General features: G+C 40.5%; 1 protein-coding gene across 2 annotated transcripts in view; it reads right to left on the bottom strand.

Moving 5' to 3' along the window:
- Positions 1–224: 224 nt before the first annotated feature.
- Positions 225–22,872, bottom strand: part of LOC124787647 (broad-complex core protein) — a 223,696-nt gene continuing 201,048 nt past the window's right edge. Inside the window, exon 6 of one of the 2 annotated variants that reach the window (XM_047254444.1) lies at positions 225–286. In XM_047254444.1, coding sequence (XP_047110400.1) covers positions 258–286 — 29 coding nt within the window. In that variant the 3' untranslated portion in view covers positions 225–257. Of the gene's footprint in view, positions 287–6,282; positions 7,216–22,872 lie in introns of those variants that run through there. The other variant, XM_047254438.1, reaches the window with a different exon arrangement.

Below are 22,872 nucleotides of genomic sequence, written 5' to 3' on the forward strand. Positions count from 1 at the left end.
CTGCGTTCTCATGAGCAGTTTGTCAGCTTGCTCTTGTAGCTGTTTACAGCACATACTCATTGTGTACACACTACCCAAATCTCAAACCTTGTTAATGTAATGTATCACTCCTGCATTTTGTGAGCACAGTGGCTCAGTAGTTTAAAAAAAACCTTAACAATATACCTCTCCTAGTGCACACTGAATGCTAGTGACAGCATCACTCACCTCAGTGGGGTCCAAGTTCAGTGAGGCCATGCTGCAAGAGGCTGCCCCCCTCAGCTGGCGTGCCAACTCAGCCACACTCCTGGAAAGGTCGCACACTGCTAATGGACAATTCATAAACAATTTCATCCTTCTGCATCTCTGTGATATTGGGCACCTCCCTTGCAGACATTCTGAAATACAACTGTTGACAAGTAGTGTCTACTAGACCAGACAAATACAGAAGACAATCGCCTTACTAAAATTCTGAACATTTCAAAATCTTGAGGGTTGATGCCTCTACTAATTTTCAGTTGCACACACCACTCACAACTGTAACCAAACTCTGCTACCAATATTTGGTGGCAGTTAGGAGTAGTGGTGCTCAACTAAGGTGTGCAGTAACATTTAGGTTTCATCATTATCAACAACTCAAAAATCTTCACTGACAAATCAGAGTCGAGAGGCAGTATCCCAGTTCGCATCTGTAGTTTAAGTCATAATACAATGAGCCCACTGTATGGCCAATGAAAAAGGGAAATACAGCATAGCATCAAGTTTATAGATTTTAACTCCCACAGTGCCCAGTTGCCAACGTCACAATTAAAAGAAATATCCTAGAGATCTCAGGTCTATGATTCCATCTACATAAAAAAAAAGTCAACAACATTTTTTAAAGACAATCACGCAATTTCAAATCCAGATTAGTCCTCTCAAAAAATTAATCCCAAACAGTAACCACCAGAAGATTGGGGGAACATTGTTTAGTTTAAATATGGCCACACAAACCACAGAACAGTTAAAACATTAGCGATAAAGGTAGCTAACCAATTATCACAGATCCCCTATGTGAAAACCACAAGAACCACCATTCAATCAGAAATGTGAACTAATGTGGAAGCTATGGCTATTAGTCAGTAATGAATTACAAAACATTTCTTCAGAATTAAAAGAACACAGTTACATTAGTAACAACAAACAGTAGCAATCAAAAAGTCCAGTTTCTTGCCAGGCTTAGGCACATGGCACTAAACTCAAGCACTGCTGTTGTGATAGCAGATAATGTTTTCTTGCTGGTGGCTTGACAGGGAAGAACATAATTGGAAAGATGGCTCACCAATGTGGGCTCCATAGAACCTCCGGCAGTTGTGGCCAGCATGTATACTTCTCTGGTAGATGTTCAAATGGCTTGGTGATGTTACAGAATATAACCGTAACAGTATACAAGTATCAATGTGGGAATGTATGTTGATTCTTTGCAGAATTACACTGAGCTAAGATCTGGAGACTGGAGGTGTGTAGCACTGCCACTATTTTTTGGCACTACTGAGTAAAATTGCGATTCTGGTACTGCTGTTGCAAAAGGCCTGGAACTCAACAAGTGCAGAGCTGATAAAAACACCTTTACATGAAATGCAGCAATGCCACTGGTCAATTTCTGCATAGTGGGCCGAGACAGGTTCAGCAACTCAGTAATGTTGATACGGTAGAGAGACAGAGTGACTGCAGTACTGCAGGCTGGTTATTACACCTCCAAACTAAAGGCCTGTTTGGTGCATGTAGTTGGAAGCAGTGCTTCAGCAAAGCATGTAGGTACTGAACCATTGTCAACAGCCATCTTTTCTAGCCAAATAGACTTCAGTCTGGCAGCACCATCTACAAGGGAAGGTCTAAGCCAGGCGATGGGGTGACAAGACAGCCTGTGAAACACTACTAAATGTCTTCTTTGAGAACTAACCAGGAGAGAATAGTTAGGAACCCCACTCATGATGAAAATACATTGGATCCAATGGCAGCGAATAGACAGGACATCACTGAGGATGTCCACATTGAAACTGGTATCAGTGACCAAGCTGTGTGGCAACAATGGTTATTAAAATACTAAGGACAACTAAAACAAGCAGAAAGATGTATATGTTCAGCCAACTGGACAAAAAAATCAGTAGGTCATATCTGAATGCAGACCTTAAGACTTTCAGCACAGGGCAGGAGCTTGTAGAGAAACTATGGCTCCAGTTTAAAAGAATAATTGACCATGCACTAGATGGATATGTGCCCAGTAGAACAGTTCATAATGGGACAGACATTCCAAGGTATATAGTCACTGGAAAGAAACTTCTAAAGAAATGGAGATTACTGCATAATAAGTGCAAAACAAAGCGTAGGGCTATAGACAGAGAGATGCTGAATGAAATGCGTTTGCCTGTCAGGAGAGCAATGTGTGAAGCCTTCAGTGACTGCTGTAGCAGAATATTGTAAAATGATATTTCATAAAACGTAAAGAAATTCTAGTCATACATAAAGGCTGTTAGTGGCAACAAAGTTAAGTGTCCAGTACCTAGTAAATGAGACAGGAACTGAAACTGAGTGTAGAAAGGCAAAAGCTGAATTGCTTAACTCCATTTTCAAATGTTCTTTTCAAAGGGAAACCCAGGAGAATTGCCCCAATTTAGTCCTCTTACCACTGAAAAGATGAATGATGTAAGTATTAGTGTCAGTGGTGTTCAGAAAGAGTTGAAATCATTAAAATCGAACAAAGCTCCAGGCCCCGATGGAATCCCTGTCAGATTCTGTACTGAATTTGTGGCTAAGTTAGCCCCTCTTTTGGCTATAATCTGTTGTAGATCCCGCAAACAAAAAACTGTGCCAAGTTCTTGGAAAAAAGTACTGGTCATATCCATATAAAAGAAGGGTGGTACAGATACTCACAAAATTACTGTCCAATATCTTGACATTGATTTGTTCTAGAATCTTAGGACATATTCTGAGTTCAAACATAATGAGGTATGTTGAACAGAATGACATCCTCTTTGCCAACCAGCACGGACACTGAAAACATCGATCATATGAAACCCAACTCGCAGTTTTATCACATGGCATACTGAAAGCTTTTGATCGAGGCAATCAGATGCTGTATTTCTTGATTTCCAAAAAGAATTTGACTCAGTATCACACCTACACTTTTTGTCAAGAGTAGGATCATATGGAATATCAAGTGAAATTTATGACTGGAATGATGACTTTTTGGTAATGAGGATGCAGCATGTTACCTTGGATGGAGAGTCACTGTCAGATGTAGAAGTAACTTAAGTCATGCTCCAGGGCAGTTGTTGTTCATGCTGTATATTAATTACCTTGCAGACAATATTAATAGTATCCTCAGAATTTTTGCAGATGGTGTAGTTATCCATAATGAAGTACTATCTGGAAGAAGTTTCATAAATATTCAGTCAGATCTTGAAAAGTATAAAAGTGTGTACTACACAAAACAAAACAAAAAATGTAGTACCCCATGACTACAAAATCAATGAGTCACTGTTTTAATCAGCCAGCTCATACAGATACCCAGGTGTAAAACTTTGTAGGGATATGAAGTAGAATGATCACAAAGGTTCAGTTGTGGGTAAAGCAGGTGATAGACTTCTGTTTATTGGTAGAATACTGGGGAAGTGCAATCAATCTACAAGGGAGATTGCTTACAAATCACTCGGGCAACTGGTTCTAGAATATTGCTAAAGTGTGTGGAACCCATAACAAATAAGACTAACAGGTGATATTGAACACATACAGGGGAGGGCAGCACAAATTGTCACAGGTTTGTTTGGTCCATGGGGAATGTTACAGAGATACTGAAGAAACTGAACTGGCAGACTCTTAAAGATAGATGTAAGCCATCCTGAGAAAGTCTGTTAACAAAGTCTCAAGAACCAACTTCAAATGACAACTCTAGGAATATATGACATGATGATGATGATGATGAGGTCCCATACTCCGAGGAGTGTAGGGAACGATGTGGGAAACCCGCACCGCCACTTAGGTAAGGTCCTGTTGGAGGTGGTTTGCCATTGCCTTCCTCTGACTGTAATGGGGATGAATGATGATGATGAAGACAACACAACAACACCCAGTCATCTCAAAGCAAGGAAAATCCCTGACCCCGCTGGGAATCGAACAAGGGACCCCGTGCATGGGAAGCGAGAATGCTACCGCAAGACCATGAGCTGCGGATGAACATAATATATACCACAGCCCCCTATGTATCGTTGAGATAGGGATCGTGAAGATAAGATTAGAATAATTCCTGCATGCACAGAGATATTCAACCAACCATTTTTCCCTCGCTCCATTCATGAATGGAATGGGAATAAACCCTAATAACTGGTATGATAGGACGTACCCTATGCAGATTATAGACGTAGATGTAGATGTAACCTGCCAGAGTTGCTGAGCATGCTAACGCACTGCTTCCTGGACTCGGGTAGGCACGCAGGCCCTGGATCAAATCTGCCTGGTGGACTAACCTTGAGGGCTGGTGTACTGGCCAGCCTGGATGTTGTTTTTAGGCAGTTTTCCACATACCAGGCTGGCCCCACACTCCACCTCAGTTACATAACTCGCAGACATTTGAAACATGTTCGCACTATTCTATGGATTACACTAGACGCAGACAGTTGGGGTGCACCTACTGTCCCGGGGGGTACAGGGTGGCGGCAGGAAGGGCATCCGGCCACCCCTTAAAATTAACACACCAAATCAAACAATCACAAATCCACTAGCTGTAGATGTAGACACAGTTCTGCAAGCATCCACTAAGAAACTTGGCTTTCGCCAATGACCAGCCTGCTGCTGGTGCTAATTCCACCTTCGGGGCCACCACGAGGCTCACTCTGGCTGCGAGCAGTCTTATTCTCCGGAGTGCAGCTGCTCGACACCAGAGCAGTGCAGCCGCATAACCATCTGTGACCGGGTGTGCACGCTGATGCCATACACTTCCATTCGCAAGGGCAGACACCAGTGCTGAAGGTCGTCTTCCTCTGTGTGGATCACGGCAGCTTTGGCACTTTCCGGCGCACCCTGCCTCGAGCTGTAGAGCCGTGCCCAGGCAGTGCACATGCTGCTGTTGTGGACTCTGCATGCCCACATTCATGCCCAGCCACTGGCCTCGAGTGAGGCGCAGGCCACCTATCGCATCAGCACCACCACAGCCAGTGTCATCGGCACCTACCTAGGGGGTGTTGCTACGACAGAGCATCCCCAGAAGTGCTGTAGTTTGTTCTCCATAATAATGGTGTTTCCTCGAGCAACTACTGGTCAGCATCCTGACAACAACCCACCACCTCAGATGGCAGTAGAGCACCAGAATTGTAGCACTCATTAGTTATTCTCGAAATTCACAATTTTTTGAGGCATTAACAACTAAAAATATTATTCTGTTATTTATCAGTTTTATGATACATTGCGGATACTAGAAAGATTGGATTACTTCTTATGAGTCTGTGTTATATATTGGAAGACAATGATTGAGCATAATGTTATTTTTTTAAAAATCGAAGATGGTTACAGTTCTCATAGGTATATTCCAATGTATTCTTCCAACTCAGTACAAGAATCTTTCCATTACAGATACTTTCACCTTCATAACAAAAATGAGGATATCACTACAAGATTGTGATTAAAAATCTGAGTTGTTAAAGTGATTGTTCATTTCATTCCTGGGCTGAAGTACTACCCCAACACCAGCTGGGGTAATACACAAAGTGTACACATAATGCCCGTGCACATACTTCCTCTTGCAAAGTTACTGCGATCGCCATTCCATCTTGACGGTGAGTGTTGTCCCTGTACGTTACTTGCCACATGAAAAGAATTGATGCTACACATATACTGCTGTAAGGGCCGAACACAGCCACACCAGATGCAGCCAGAAAAGCTGTTAAGGAAGCTAAACTGAGCAGTTGTTAAAAGTTTATTATCAGCAAGGTGGTTCAGTGTTCTGTTCTATGTTATCTTCTCAAAAACTTTTGTGAAAATAAGAAGGATCTATAGTTATTTTGTCACTTGTTTATCTCCACTTTCTTATTCATATTCTGGAACAGATGCCTTTCTAAGTCAAATAAAGTAAGACTACATTTCCAGAAACAGAATTTAAATGTTTAATTCGTTTTCTCCATGCATAAGCAGATTTTATTGACATGTGTCAATGCCTGTTAGTGAAATTTTCACACTTCTGTCTCCATTCCAATATGTCATTTTTCCTCTGTCAACAGGCATACAAATGATATGAAGAAATTCACAAAATTTAAGAAAAGAAGAAACACAGATAATGTATTAGGTTTATTTTTTTACCTTAAGTAACATATAAACTAACACAATACAACCACAGAAACAGAGACACAAAATTACAATGTAATCAGTTTCTTCATTGGATGTGGCTCTTTGGAGATAGCACATTTATCCATTATTGTGCTTTCACATAGGAGATGTTTGCATCACAGTTACAGTGTCCTCAAGAAATTCAGTTAAGATTTAGTACTACGGATGCTACTTGCATGCCATTGCTTATTTCACTTTGATGTCTCTTCTTCAGTTTTTATTTTGATTACATAGGTAGGCTCATCCACAGACTGTAAATGCCTAGTACAAATTCCTTTTGACTCGTAAGTACAACAAGTAGTCACCAGAAAACATTAACTGGTAGTACACTCAGGTGAAAAAGTTTCCCTCATTGTGATTAATATAATTTACAAATTTTTGGAACTGTTGTAACATCCCTAAAAATACTTAACACAAACTTCTGAGTAGTTTATGCTCTAAAAACAAAAATGGACATTTATTTTCATGATGTAGGTAACACAATTTGTAATTTGAATACCGACACATAATGAGATCTGTAAACACAATCATCTCACTGTGCTGTCCTCTAAGAAAAATACACAAATACATACAGCAGGCACATTTTCCTTCAGGAGAACTTGAGACCAGATATCCAGGTACATGAGCCATAGTCAGCAGCTGGAGGGAGGACGGCTACCCTGCTCTCTCGGTGGTACGTGTACCGGTGTTTGTTGAGGCTGTTCTGCGTGCTGTAGCTGCGAGAACAGAGCACACAGCGAAAGTCCTGATCTGACAGGCTGTGCTTGTCACTTATGTGCCTGCGCAGGCTTGCTTTAGTGCTGAGGGCCTTCCCGCACTGCAAGCAGGTCACCTTCGGGCTGCGGGTGCCGTCGCCCAGTCCCAGCGTGTCGGTGGCACCTATTCGGAAACGACAGGTAGGGGTAAAAAAATTACTGAGAGGAAAGTACTATTACACTGTGACTTTCATTATAAATCTAAATATCTTTCAGTTAAGTGGTTCTTGATGATTTGGTAATCAGTTAATGCCTGTAGCCTTGCAATTTTTTAAGTATGACATAATATGTCTACATGATGTTTTTTTAAATTTTGTGCATATGTGAATTACAATGTGCGCTTATCCTAAAATACATAAATGAATTCATGATGTGTAATACCAGGTGTAAAGATAACTAAAATGCCCAGTTGCAGGGATTTGTGTGTGTGTGTGTGTGTGTGAGTGTGTGTGTGTGTGTGTGTGTGTGTGTGTGTGTGTGTGTGTGTCGTATCTGAATATTAGGATTCTGTTCAGATGAGTGGAGCATTTAAGTCGTGTGCGCACCCATTGAGTGTGGGCAGAGTTCATGACACTAGTCGACTGCTGCCTGGGCTGAGACCAAGTGCTAGTGGGCAGTGGCTCACTTACAGCAGAGATGGCCTGACCCCATAAGGATTTTTACAGGTCAGATGTGACTTAAGTGTCTGGCAGCTATTAAGTTTTTCAGATTGTATTGTACTTATCTGCATATGAGAAGCATGAACTGTGCTCAGTACAGGGGAGCACAAGGTGTCAAACAAGAGAGAATTTGATTATGAATCCAATAGTATACAGGTGTGATCCGGAAATGTTGTATGATAGAAACTGAATTTATTAATTTACCTAATTTGTATAGTGAGAAACTATCCACTATATTGGGGGCTCAAAATCATAATAACTTGTCTTAATCATCAGTCAACATTTTAATGAAAGATTAATCGAACGATACACTTCTTTTATTGAAACTTAATCATTGGTAATTGGGTATGTGATTTTGTAGTGGCACCTACATTCAACATAGTAGATATTAGAGTCATGACTAGTTGTCAGTAACTATTTCACTATTTTTTATTAAATTTGAAGTGAATGAACTTAAGGAAGAAAAAGTCTGCCCTTGGACTAACAGAGAGAGAGAGAGAGAGAGAGAGAGAGAGAGAGAGAGAGAGAGAGAGAGAGAGAGTGATTTACAAGGTTAAGCAGCTTCCAATTGGGGTCTCTTGTCCAGTATTTAGTTTGTCACACATCCAGACCCAAAAGCAAGATTGATGAGGTAGCAAGAAGAAGACAGAGTTGCACCACAAATTCATTCAGTTAGGCACAACATGAGTCTGTTACAATAGCAGCCTGCATGCCATAACAGCCACACACCGAGCAGTTATCAACAACAAACAGCAAGCAGAATCCTAGCCATGAGGGTCCTGGGGTTTTCCAGCATGCTACCATACCGATCACACCACACTAGCAACCCTCCAAACTGCGCAGCAGCATGGCAGCCACAGACAGTGAAAGCAGCATTTACATTTGCCTTGTTGCTGCAGTTTTTAGCCATGGCTGATGGAATTAAGCACTCACCAAGTGAGAGTGGGTCTGAATGGTTAGGGAGTGATATTGGGAGCCATAGTGAATCTGAGGGAGACATTAGTGAATTTGTAGTAGCTGGGAATTTTAAGGCACAGATGTAGTTTATAATGGGAAGGATGGGAGGATCAGATAAAATCAAGAGCCAAAATTAGGGATCAGAAATAATATTATAACTGAAAACTGGATGATCAAAGGCTTTTAAAGGGACCATTCACAAAGTAGAGGAGGTGGGGAAGAAGTTGGCAGATCAGATTAACACAGTGGAGAAGGTTCTGGGGGCGTAGGACAGATGCTGTGCAGACAGGGTGCATAGAACAGGCTAAAGATACTGAATTTGTGATGAGAACAGTGTGTGAGAGCATAGATAATGTGAGACGGGAACTGCAGAAGGAAGTTGAGGTCAAGACAAAAGAAAATGCATCGATTAGAGCCACACTGCGTAATGTAGCTACGGATCAAGGGGGCACAGCAGCTACTCAGTTTATGGCAAGCCCTAAGATTAAATATTTTAATGGAGAAAATAAGTACTATGTGGTTCCTTAGCATCATGCAAAGATTGCTTTGTAGAAGGAATGAGTGACAAGATGAAAGTAATGTTCATTAAATGGCAGTTAGATGGAAGTGCAAAACATGAATGAATCAGAATGTGTGCGCATATTCTGATTAAGCTACATTTGAGCCACTTCTGCTCAGCAAGTATTGGGACCTTAGGAAGCAGATGAAACTGTAGAATGCTTTCCTCAATGACCTAAGCTATGATAGTAATCAGAGCAGAGTAACTTGCACAAATTTTGTGAAGCAGAGCTGCAAAAGTTGCATTTAAATTATTTGTTTGTCAAGAAGCTTGTGAAGAAGATTGTATCAGTTTGGCGCCACTATCGCTAAACAATCAGATTGTAATACCGTGTTTGGCAGCAGACAGCAGAGGCTATATTAATGTTTGTAAGGAATAAGCTGAGACTTTCCCATAAGTAATTTATGCGGCTAGGAAATGGAGCCTGTTGCAGTTGAATTAAAAGTCTGGTGCACAATAAGCCTTTGCCTAGAGCCTCTCCACAACTCATTGTTTCCAGGGACAGCCTCCATGTGAAACACTCCAGCTTCTCTTAAATCACTATTACTAAAACTACAATTTTCGTAACCTTCTTTGGTCCTGTATTCATCATTAAATTATGTCCTCCTACTTTCATGGACCACAGTGGGGAGAAAATTAAGTTTCCCGGCTGCTGCCAATGATGATTCCCACTTTAATTCTGATTACTGCCTTTCCTATTATCAGCAGGTTATATTCCATCACAGCTACTGATAGCCTTGAGAGAGCCAGCCATGACACAACTCTTCCATCTGGTGAGCAAGATGTATGAGACAGGTGAAATACCCTCAGACTTCAAGAAGAATATAAATTCCAGAGAAAGCAGGTGCTGACAGGTATGAATATTATTGAACTATAAGTTTAATGAGACATGGCTACAAAATATTAATACAAATTCCTTACAGAAGAATGGAAAAACTGGTAGAATATGACTTCGGTGGAGACCAGTTTGGATTCCGGAGAAGTGTAGGAACATGCAAGGCAATACTGACCCCACGACTTCTCTTAGAAGCTAGGTTAAAAAAAGGAAAACCTACATTTACAGCATTTGTAGACTTAAAGGAAGCTTTTGACAACACTGACTGGAATACTCTCCTTGAAATTCTGAGGGTAGCAGGGGTAAAATACAGGGAGCAAAAGGCTACTTATGACTTGTACAGAAATCAGATGGTAGTTGTAAGAGTTAGGAGTGTAAGTAGGCTGTTTATGTTTTCTTATTGGCAACGTTACGTAGCGCTCTGTATGAAAATCACTGGCTGTGCTGTGTGCAGTCAGTGGCTGGTTGGCATTGTTGTAATACTCGCCATTGTAGTGTTGGGCAGCTGGATGTTAACAGCGCATAGTGTTGCGCAGTTGGAGGTGAGCCACCAGCAGTGGTGGATGTGAGGATAGAAATGGCAGAGTTTTGAAATTTGTAAGACTGGATGTCATGAACTGCTATGTATATTATGATTTTTCAACACTATTAAGTGTTGGGCAGCTGGATGTTAACAGCGCATAGCGTTGCGCAGTTGGAGGTGAGCTGCCGGCAGTGGTGGATGTGGGGAGAGAAATGGCGGAGTTTTGAAATTTGTAAGACTGGATGTCATGAACTGCTATGTATATTATGATTTTTCAACACTGTTAAGGTAAATACATTGTTTGTTCTCTATTAAAATCTTTCATTTGCTAACTATGCCTATCAGTAGTTAGTGCCTTCTGTAGTTTGAATCTTTTATTTATCTGCCAGTAGTGGCGCTCGCTGTATTGCAGTAGTTCGAGTAAAGAAGATTTTGTGAGGTAAGTGATTTGTGAAAGGTATAGGTTAATGTTAGTCAGGGCCATTCTTTTGTAGGGATTTTAGAAAGTCAGATTGTGTTGCGCTAAAAATATTGTGTGTCAGTTTAAGCACAGTCATGTATAATTTTTCAAAGGGGATGTTTCATAGGAGCAAGAAAGGGAAGCAGTGGTTGAGAAGGGAGTGAGACAGGGTTGTAGCCTGTCCCCTACATTATTCAGTCTGTATACTGAGCAAGCAATGAAGGAAACAAAAGAAAAATTTGGAATAGGAATTAAAGTTCTGGGAGAAAAAATAAAAACTATGAATATTTTTGGAAGGTGACATTTTACAGCCATTAAGTAACACATAAAATGCATATTTGAACCATCAACTGTTTTTATTTTTCACCCAAATATCTACCGGTTTTGGTCTTAGACCATTTCCACGGATGAGGGTTAAAATGGTTTAAGCCACCATATTGCATTAGTCACTACTTATGTGTAGTGCATGCCATAAATGTAGATATATGACACAGGACTTTAAATGCAAACATATGAATACTGAATGTATACAGAGCAGTACTGCTTTGTGGTACAGCCTGACTAGAAGAAAGGATTGGTCGGTAGGACACATTCTGAGACATCAAGGGAACACCAGTTTAGTGCTGGAGGGAAGTGGTGGGAGGGGGGGGGGGGGGGGGGGAGGGGGTAAAAATCATAGAGAGAGACCAAGAGATGAATGCAGTAGGCAGATGCATAAGGATGTAGGTTGCAGTAGTTACTCAGAGATGAAGAGGCTTGCACAGGATAGAGTCGCATGGAGAGCTGCATCAAACCAGTCTCTGAATTGAACACCACAACACAAGAATGAGGACACTGTAACATATTCTGCGTCCAGTGTGAAAATTAAAACAGCTACTGGGAGCTACAATAGGCCAATCAAAAATGATTTCAGCTTTGAAGTTAAAAAAATAGATGCTGTAATTCATGTACATGGGTTTTTCATTGTACCTAATTTGTGTATGAATATTTTGGTGGCAACACATATTTCTTGGCCAAATGTCTGTTTTAACCAAAGTTTCATTGAACTGAATGCTGGAGCAACCAGAAAGTGTGTGAGATTTAAAGGATCACTTGCTGGGGATAAAGTGATGGCAAGTCTATGTATAAACAGTCTTACCGAAATAGATGTAACTGACAGAATTAATGAAAAGGTGGAATGACACAAAGGGTCTGACTGAAGAATATAACAGAACTGAGGTTGTGTAACCAGTAAGGAGCAGCAACCTATGATATGTCTGTGTAGTGTGTGTTTATGCTGTTTGTATGTAGACAGAGATTAAAATTTCTAGGGGGTGCATTTAATTTTTGTATGTTCATTCAGTGTGTGCAAATTTGACATAATTAATCCTCCAAATTAATTTTGGTGCATGGAGGTGGCTTTGAATTTAATTTGGTGTTTTATTGTGCGTTAGTTAGATACATATTTTATAGTGGTTTATGTAAAAGGACAGCTGATGTGTTGTTCCACTCATTTGTTTGCATTTCAAAGACATTGTTCACAATGAAACAATGTTTCTTATGTTGCAGTGTTGTGGTCAATATTCTTTCATATGAGACTGTTGCTGTCACAAGAAGAATTGCATGAACGCCTGTCACAGTGAATTAAGATAAGATAATTTTACTGTCAATAGGCCGTTACACCAATAGACAAATTTTTGTACAACAGACAAGTTTTTTTTTTGTACAGCACAGTCATTACATTAGCAAGCAGAATAATAAAGCATTTTTGATTTACAGTTCAGTGTCACAGTCAAAGAACTCTTTTAATTCATAAAAGGTGTTGGCAACAAGCCACATATTTAATATTTTCTTAAATTCACACTCTGGAAGGTCTTGTACTATCTGCAGAAGCTTATTAAATAGTTTGTGGCCCACAATCTCATAGCTGTTGACTGTCTTTGCTAGTCTATGGTATGATGTATATATGGACTTGTTTTTCCTTGTGTTTTGACCATGGATATTGTTTCTACATTGCACTTCATGTAGGTTCTTTATTTTGTAGATTAACACTTGATATATGTATAAATTTATAACAGTCATTATTCTGCTTTCAGCAAACAAGGGCTTACAACGTGCTTTGTGTTGGAAACATAAAATGACTCTGATTGCTTTCTTCTGCAGAGTAATATATTTTGGACATGGCTCAAGTTTCGCCAGAGAATAAGTCCATATGACATAATACTTTGGAAGAATACAAAGTAAGAAGTCTTAACATAGGCTGCTGGTACATATTTCATAAGACATCTTAATAAATAAATTACTGAAGACAGTTTCACACTAATATATTTTATATGTTGTTCCCAGGACAATCTATCACCTAAGTATATCCCCAAGAACTTTACATAGGTGCGATCATTAATAGGGCTTTTATCCCTTAGGCTAAATGATATTTTTTTGTGTTTTGTTCTCATTCAGGAGAAAACCATTTGACTTAAATCAATATGATGCTTGGGCAAGTGTATTGTCAACGTAATCTTTTAGCTTATTTAGGTCATTGTTGTAGTTTAAGAAGGTTGCGTCATCTGCAAATAGGACTGTACTGGAACTTATAAAGGAGGGTAAGTCATTAATCATAACCAGAAACAAAAATGGTCCCAAGACAGAGCCCTGCGGAACTCCCATCTTAGTATGTTTCTTAGTAGACTTTGCTGAGCCAATACACACAATTTGGCTACAGTCTTGGAGATATGATGTTAATAGTTTAAGGCTGTTATCCCTGATGCCATAAAAATGGAGTTTCTTTAGCAATGTGTCGTGTCCTACACAGTCAAATGCTTTACTCAGGTCACAAAAAGTGGACTGAGCATAGCCCTTCTCTTCAAACACTCCAAGTATATATTTAATTACAGAGTCTATTGCATCAGCTGTTGATAATTGTTTTCTAAATCCACACTGTGATTCATTAAATATTCCAAGTTTTTCGAAGTGGGTTGTCAACTGATGGTATATGATATATTCTATTATTTTGGTCAAGATTGGAACTATTGATATTGGTCTGAAGCTTGCAGGGTTGTCTTTGTCACCCTTTTTGTTGACAGGGACCACCCTAGATAGTTTCAGCTCCTCTGGAAAGTAGCCCCCTGATATACATTTATTTATAAAGTGGGTCAATGGAAACACAATAGGATCAATTATTTTTTCAATAAGTTGCATGACATGTCATAGATACCAATACTATCTGATGGTTTGAAGTTCCTTACTATTTTTAATATGGTATTAGGTGTAACCTCAGAGAAAGTGAGAATGTTATCATAGGCTCTTCCACGATAGCTTCTTTCTAATAGTTCAGCTGCACTTTTATTAGGCTTACTAATGCAATTGCTTAATTCCTCCATAGATTTAATAAAATACTCATTGAACTCTTTGAAGAGATGCTGAGTTTGACCTTATGTTGTTCTTTGACAACACTGTTTATGATGTAGTAATTTTGTACATATCTAACAGAGTCATTACATGACCCTTCATATCTGATAGTGTTTTTGTGTACCAGGTATTTTTATTTTTCGGCCCCCTTTTTCTACAGCCATTGTGTGTTATCTTACATCTTCTAATGGGAATACTGTCGTTGAATGTTTGCAGAAATGCGTTGAAGAAATGTTCAAACGTTAGCTTAGCTGTCGCATTATTTGATACACAAATATTACTATCATTTTTCTGGAAAAACCTAGTACTATCTGTAAGAGATTTCTTGAACTTGTCAGTTTTTCTTTCATTCATTGGCCTAGTGGTCACCATTGATTTGGACAATGCACCACTAGGAGTGACAGAGCTGATGCTATCAGCATACATTAAGGACACTGATTTGTGTCTGAAAGGGGGAACACGGTTATATCGCATTGATCTTGGGTGTATTTAAAATTAACAAATATGTTGTCTAAGCATGCTAGTTCTCTGGTGGGTTTATAGTTAGATACTGTAGGCTGAACTGTCGTAATAGGTTTTTCAGGTCACTAACACTACGTTTATTAGTCAACACATCAAAATCAGAATTAAGATTGCCACCTATTACAATGTCATAGTTTGTAAATTTGTTCTCAGTGAGTGAACATAAGATGATGTCCAGTTTTTCTATAGTGGCCTCAAAATTCAGTTCGTCACATAAATAATCTAAATCTAAGTTAGCAATTAAGCAGTTGATTAATCTGTCAACATAGATTGTTACACAACCTCTCTTGTGAACTCTTCTACAATAACTGTTTAATAGACTATAATTTTCTAATTTACAGGCTGGAAGTTTGGCTTCAGTGGCCCAATGTTCACTTGAACACAACAAGTCAAATTTATTTTCTGATGAAAAATCATTTAATACCAGTTCCTTGTCGCTCAAGCCTTGGGTGTTTAGAAAACCAATTTTTAGGTCTGTATTCTGTTCTTCTATGTTTCTTGGGTGATGATTGGGTGGATGTTTTAGTTACTTTGTCCAGTTTTGCACTCCCATAAAGCCATTTTAGTTTCCCTTGCTTCTAATTATCTTGCAAACATATGTGAACATCCTACTAAGTATTTGAGACCCCAGTTTATTTAGATGCTGACCATATTTTCCTAAGCAGTTATCATTTAGGAATTTATTTGGATCAATGAACACCACCCCAAGCACATCGTATTGTTCTTTTTGTTCATGATAGTACTTAAAATGTGCAAAGTGCTTTGATCACTTTATATAAGCTGTCAATTGCAAACAAGCTGTGGACTACCATTAAGGATTATTTAAAGATATGAAAAGGGCATGGGGTACCAAGAAATTTACTGACTTAATATTTTTACTGTGTTTTACAAGCCAAGTTGGAGTACAGACACTGAGTCCTTAATTTAAAACAGTACCCATTTATTAAAATGTGTTATTTTTGCATAGAAAATGTTACATTCTCACTCACATTCTAGTTTAGATTAATTGTATTTATTACATGATTTTTTGTATGAGAACTTGTTTAATTTACATGTTACTTTTAAGATGCCAAGAATGCACCACACATAGTGACTTTGGCAACAAACAAAATGTTACAATTCTATTTGTATACATTTTCAGTTGCTGAAATTTTACATGTCTCTTTTGGTGGACCTAATCAATGTTGGTACCATTTGATTTATCTCATTCACGCAATGAGAGATAAGTTAAGTAAAGGTATTGTAACAAGCCAAGTCATATCTATGTATTTGGTTTCTGTTTGGTCAAGTGCAGCATTTATGTTACATGCACTCACATGCAGTCAGTGAGTGCAGGCTGAGTTTGTGCCACTAGCCAAATGGCTTACATTAAATTTATATATTTTTGCCCATAATTTAAATGTCATTGAAGATACATGAATATTAATAACAGCAATGGAAAGAAGAGACAAATCCTATTAAACTGATATACCATTCTTAATTGTACCATTAATAGTAAAGGTACCATGAGAATAAACAGTTCTCACCATTGCAAGCACAAACTGTGAATATTTAAACTTTGATTTGAGGGCAAACTATGGCACCTAAAATTTATTCTTATATACGTTTATAGTGTGGAGTTTCAACACAGAGCTAATGCTACAAACAGAATTTCAATCAGACTTATGTATCAAAAGTTGTTAAAAGAATTGGTTATCATATGAGGCTCTCATGTGATGTCAATGTGTGCAGTTTTTGTGGGTGAGGGTGCTGAGAGTTGGAGAAGGGCAACAGTTTTCTGGAGTCAGTGACCAAGGCTTTATGAAATCAGTGGCCATGTTCCTCACAGTCACTCAGTGCAGGAAGGCGGAAGACACAGTTTGGGATGAGTTGAAAGAGGTAGCATCTGCGTGGGTATGAATGCTGGTACAACTGCATTCAATAGGTGTTTGAAATATTTCATGTTCTGTGAGTCTTAGAAATGTTCCAGTGCTGTTCAGACTCGCGTTTTCTGCAGAGTTGGACTTAGTCTCAGATAGAGTAGTGGGGACTCCATTTAAATTTCTTAACTAATCAGCATATAGGATAGTGAAGCATTGTGTCAGTGTATTGAGAGGATAGCTGAATAATTTTATAACTGTGAACAGAGACTGGTGCTTTCCAGCTAACTTATTAAATTTATATAGTGAGTTGCTGTCCACTACATTGAGAGCTCAACATACACTCCTGGAAATTGAAATAAGAACACCGTGAATTCATTGTCCCAGGAAGGGGAAACTTTATTGACACATTCCTGGGGTCAGATACATCACATGATCACACTGACAGAACCACAGGCACATAGACACAGGCAACAGAGCATGCACAATGTCGGCACTAGTACAGTGTATATCCACCTTTCGCAGCAATGCAGGCTGCTATTCTCCCATGGAGACGATCGTAGAGATGCTGGATGTAGTCCTGCGGAACGGCTTGCCATGCCATTTCCACCTGGCGCCTCCGTTGGACCAGCGTTCGTGCTGGACGTGCAGACCGCGTGAGACGACGCTTCATCCAGTCCCAAACATGCTCAATGGGGGACAGATCCGGAGATCTTGCTGGCCAGGGTAGTTGACTTACACCTTCTAGAGCACGTTGGGTGGCACGGGATACATGCGGACGTGCATTGTCCTGTTGGAAAAGCAAGTTCCCTTGACGGTCTAGGAATGGTAGAACGGTGGGTTCGATGACGGTTTGGATGTACCGTGCACTATTCAGTGTCCCCTCGACGATCACCAGTGGTGTACGGCCAGTGTAGGAGATCGCTCCCCACACCATGATGCCGGGTGTTGGCCCTGTGTGCCTCGGTCGTATGCAGTCCTGATTGTGGCGCTCACCTGCACGGCACCAAACACGCATACGACCATCATTGACACCAGGGCAGAAGCGACTCTCATCGCTGAAGACGACACGTCTCCATTCGTCCCTCCATTCACACCTGTCGCGACACCACTGGAGGCGGGCTGCACGATGTTGGGGCGTGAGCGGAAGACGGCCTAACGGTGTGCGGGACCGTAGCCCAGCTTCATGGAGACGGTTGCGAATGATCCTCGCCGATACCCCAGGAGCAACAGTGTCCCTAATTTGCTGGGAAGTGGCGGTGCGGTCCCCTACGGCACTGCGTAGGATCCTACGGTCTTGGCGTGCATCCGTGCATCGCTGCGGTCCGGTCCCAGGTCGACGGGCACGTGCACCTTCTGCCGACCACTGGCGACAACATCGATGTACTGTGGAGACCTCACGCCCCATGTGTTGAGCAATTCGGCGGTACGTCCACCCGGCCTCCCGCATGCCCACTATACGCCCTCGCTCAAAGTCCGTCAACTGCACATACGGTTCACGTCCACGCTGTCGCGGCATGCTACCAGTGTTAAAGACTGCGATGGAGCTCCGTATGCCACGGCAAACTGGCTGACACTGACGGCGGCGGTGCACAAATGCTGCGCAGCTAGCGCCATTCGACGGCCAACACCGCGGTTCCTGGTGTGTCCGCTGTGCCGTGCGTGTGATCATTGCTTGTACAGCCCTCTCGCAGTGTCCGGAGCAAGTATGGTGGGTCTGACACACCGGTGTCAATGTGTTCTTTTTTCCATTTCCAGGAGTGTATTTTATCAGTTTATCGTAGTAACTTGTGTTTATCACCAGTCAACAGTTTAGTGAAAGATTAATGGCACAATGAACTACTTTATTAAAACTTAATCATCAGTAGTTGGGTATGTGGTTCTTGTAGTGACACCTACATTCGACCTACTTGATACAGGACTTCTGACTCATTGTCAGCGACTATTTTACTGTTTTTCAAGCTATTTGAAACAAATGAACCTTAGGAAGAAGAAGTCTGCCCCTAGACTAACAGAGAGAAAGAGTCAGTGATTTACAGGGTTAAGCAACTTGCAGTGTGTGTGTGTGTGTGTGTGTGTGTGTGTGTGTGTGTGTGAGTGCATACATTAGCTCGGAAGAATAATTCTCTCTGAAAGCTGAGCACTTTGTCATAGCTCGTGTTCTTCTCTATGGTGAGCAGTTAGCTATCGCCATATACATATTACATACACCACCACATAAAAATAAATAATGGACGGAGTGATGTGACTACTCACCACATGGTTGAGGCATTTAGTGGTCAAGAGGCACATAAACAAGACTGAAACCAGTGGTTATAAATTAGCTGCATATTCAAGTACCTCTGACATGGATAAAGGAGTTGTCACACCTCTCCCCAGCCTTCCGTCTGATCTGCAGCACTTCATTGTCCACCACCCCCACCATACTATCCCTCCCCCTCCCTGCCCCAGCCTCCACCCTGTCACCATTCCCATCATGCACTGGTGCTGCTACTTGCAGTGTGGTTTCAGTTGCCTGAGACTGCATCATATGTGTGTGTGTGTGTGTGTGTGTGTGTGTGTGTGTGTGTGTGAGTGTGTGTGTTGTTGATGAAGGCCTAATGGCCGAAAGCTATAATTGTGAGAGTATTTTTGTTGTGCCTATTGTGACTCAGCATCTTTCCTTCTCATAATATTGTTACATAAAAAAGGAATACACATGCAAAAATGCAGAAATAAGTAAATTCTGTATAGATCAAGATATAGAAGCATGTTTTTGTGAGTTAATGTTGGGAAATGCAATACAGGTCTTCACTGGGTATCAGAGAAATTTTCTTGAAAAATTTTGACGGATTATTGTGCTGGTTGTTGGACAAAAGGACAGGATTATTAATTTGTTCTGATTTTAAGGTAAATTTCTGGAGGGAATCTGACAGTAAATGTTATCTTGAGGTGCTGTTAGCCACTTGTAATTCAGTCATAAATAACACTATCTGTGTTGCTCGAGATGATAATACCAGTATATATAATGTATGCGTACAAGTGACAGTTAACAAGATGTAAAACTATCATGTTCTGTAACTTTGCTCCAGGTACAATTTAAACACTCTAAGAAATCAGTGAGGTTGACTAATGACAAAACTACAAAAGATTTTAAAGAAAGCTTAAGAAACGTTCCTTAATGTATATGTATCCATGATGGTAGATGACAGATTTAGGCATGGGCCTTTTCAGTACAGATGCAGTGAATTTTAGTGTGCTGGAAATTGGTGTGAGGGCTCAGTAGGATGGTTAGCTGTGGCTGGTTGAAGACAGCTAACACTCACCCACAACAGCAATGATGGCAAGGGAAAGCCTCTGCAGACCAGTCTTCTGAAGGCATAAAATGGCTTCTGTTTTGACCTCAGCACAATGTGGCAGATTATGGAGAATATTCATATTCAGGGACTATAAAATTATAGGTGGCAGATAAAATGAATAACAGGCAAATACACCAATATGAAGAGAGTAAAAAGGCACAATTAGTGATGACAATGCCTTTACTCTGGAACAATAACTTAAGAAATCTGCTATATAAAGTGCACTGGCACTTATAAAACTTTTTGTTTCTGCTGCCTCTTTGATGACGATTTCCAAGAATCTGTTGGGTGGTGCAGCACCTTTGTCTGTTCAAAAACAAACATACTTCCTTTGCTGTTGCTATGTTCTGCTACTGCAGACACAGTTTGATTGAGGTGAATGCTCCTCATGCATTCTGAAGAGCACTGCATCTGGCTGAAGTACTGTGTGCCACATTTGTAACTGGTGATGCAGATGCCAGGTGACTGTAGTCCTAGTTGGTGTTTGACTGACCCAAGCACAGTCTCTATTTTAACCATTGAGTGGAATATGGTTTTTATTTAGTGTTCCTCCATTATCCTGGCAATCTTGGCTGTGGGAACCCAGTATACAGAAGGGACACTGAGCAGTCAGTTTCTTCTTCTAGACTGTTTTATCTTCTTCTTGCTCAGCTGGAGAGTGTCTTATTTGTGCCTCTGAGTAACTGCTCTTGTGAAAAGTTCGGTACAGATTCTGTAACTCGGCTGGCTGACTTTCCTTTTCACACATTGTTTATGCACTGTGTGCCAAGATGACAAGCACAGATACATGTTGCAGTAGACTGGACCCAGCCAAACAGTGCTCCAAGAGTATGAGCACTCCAGCCGCGCTTCTGCCCGGTGCTCCGAGCACAGCCGTGAGTGAGGCTGAGGTGGCAGGGAGGAAGATAAGAATGAAAGCTGCAGCTGGACGCCACCATGGTTAGACAGGCATCTTGTCATATGTGAAGCAGTTTGCTGACTAACTTGTGTTAAATGAGATTTAGGTTCCGCAGTAGGAGTAATATGGCACCTGCACACTTGCCTGAAAAAGGAAAAATGAACAAGCCACTCATTTAACTCCAAATGGGAATTGCCTTTCTTTTTGTATTATTTAAAGGCCAAGAAAAGGGCTCAATATGCCACTGCACTATTATGAGCTACAAAAACATTTATTGAAACATCATTAAAACAGCCACAAAGACAAGAGAAAGTACTTGTTTTCTGGTGAACGATGGTAATGCTAGCTGAACTGAAGACACCCATTAGAGAATTAAAACTGAGTTCAGGTAAGTAGAGTCATGACAAAATCTTTTATCGTTGACATCACAAATTATTTGAATTCATTAAATGTCTTTATGCATGAGGAAACTCGTTTGGTAACACATGTAGTGGACAAGGCTGATGCTTTCAAATGAAAATCAACCATGTGGAAAAATCAGCTTCAGGTTCATGACATGAAACATTTCCCACAACTCAAGGCAGCCATTTGTGGATGAGACATTACTGAATGAGTTTCAGTAATTGAAATATTTCATCACAAGTTCTCAAAGAGATTCCAAGACAATCCATGGCTGAAGACAGATTTCGATTTATTTGGCAGAAGATTTTTGCTTTTCGCTGCTAATGTACCTCATTACCTCTGACTTGAGATGATAGACGAACAGTGGACAGCATGACATCTATGTGCGGCACATCTATCTTTAACAATGTGACACGCCTGGGCGATGTATGACTTCCATCGCTGGCACGGTATTTTATATATCCCTAGTCTCCTTAGACCTAGGTTGTATTTAACAGAGTGCACCATTGTTTGCAATTGCACTGAAGGGCAGAGACACATTTTATTTGATGTTTCTTCAACAGCCTGCTGATCTTAAAGAACACACCACCAACATATGGTAGAAAAACCATCTTTGTGTGTGTTTCGTCTGGCTGTTCTTGAGGTTTAATGCATGTGCAGGTTGAAATGCATTTAGAATCTGCCTACCAGGGTACCTGTTTTGTATACACACAAGAGTGAAGATGGTTAAGCTCTGCTGATAAGCTTTCTGAGTCTGAGATAACTCTAGCCTTATGAACAAGAGTCTATAATACACCACTGCATTGAGATGGGTGTGGGCAGCTCACAGTTCATATATGTAGGTCAGAATGAGTTGGTTTACAGAATACACTGTGACCCTTAGCAACTACATGGGACAAAGCTCCAAGGCCCAATGGAATCCCTACCAGATTCTATTCTGAATTTGCAGCTGAGTTAGCACTTCTGCTAAATACAATCTATCGCACATCCCTGTGCCCAGTTCCTGGAAAAAAGCACAGATCACACCCTTCTACAAGAAGGGTAGTAGAATTGATCCACAAAACTACCATCCAACATCCTTGACATCAATTTGTTGTATATTCTTATAACTTATTCTGAATTCAAACATAATGAGGTATCTTGAACAGAATGACCACCTCCATGGCAATCAGCAAGAATTCTGAAAACATCAATCATGTGAAACTCAACTTGCACTTTCTCGTATGACATGCTTTGGATCAAGGCTGTCAAGTAGATGCAGCATTTCTTGATTTTTGACAGGCATTTGACTCAGTACCAACCTACACTCATTGTTAAAAGTACAATCATATGGGGTGTCAAGTGAAATCTGTGACTGGATTGAGGGCTGTTTGGTAGGGAGGACA

Source organism: Schistocerca piceifrons, chromosome 3 (genome assembly GCF_021461385.2).
Source record: "Schistocerca piceifrons isolate TAMUIC-IGC-003096 chromosome 3, iqSchPice1.1, whole genome shotgun sequence".
NCBI lineage: Eukaryota > Metazoa > Arthropoda > Insecta > Orthoptera > Acrididae > Schistocerca > Schistocerca piceifrons.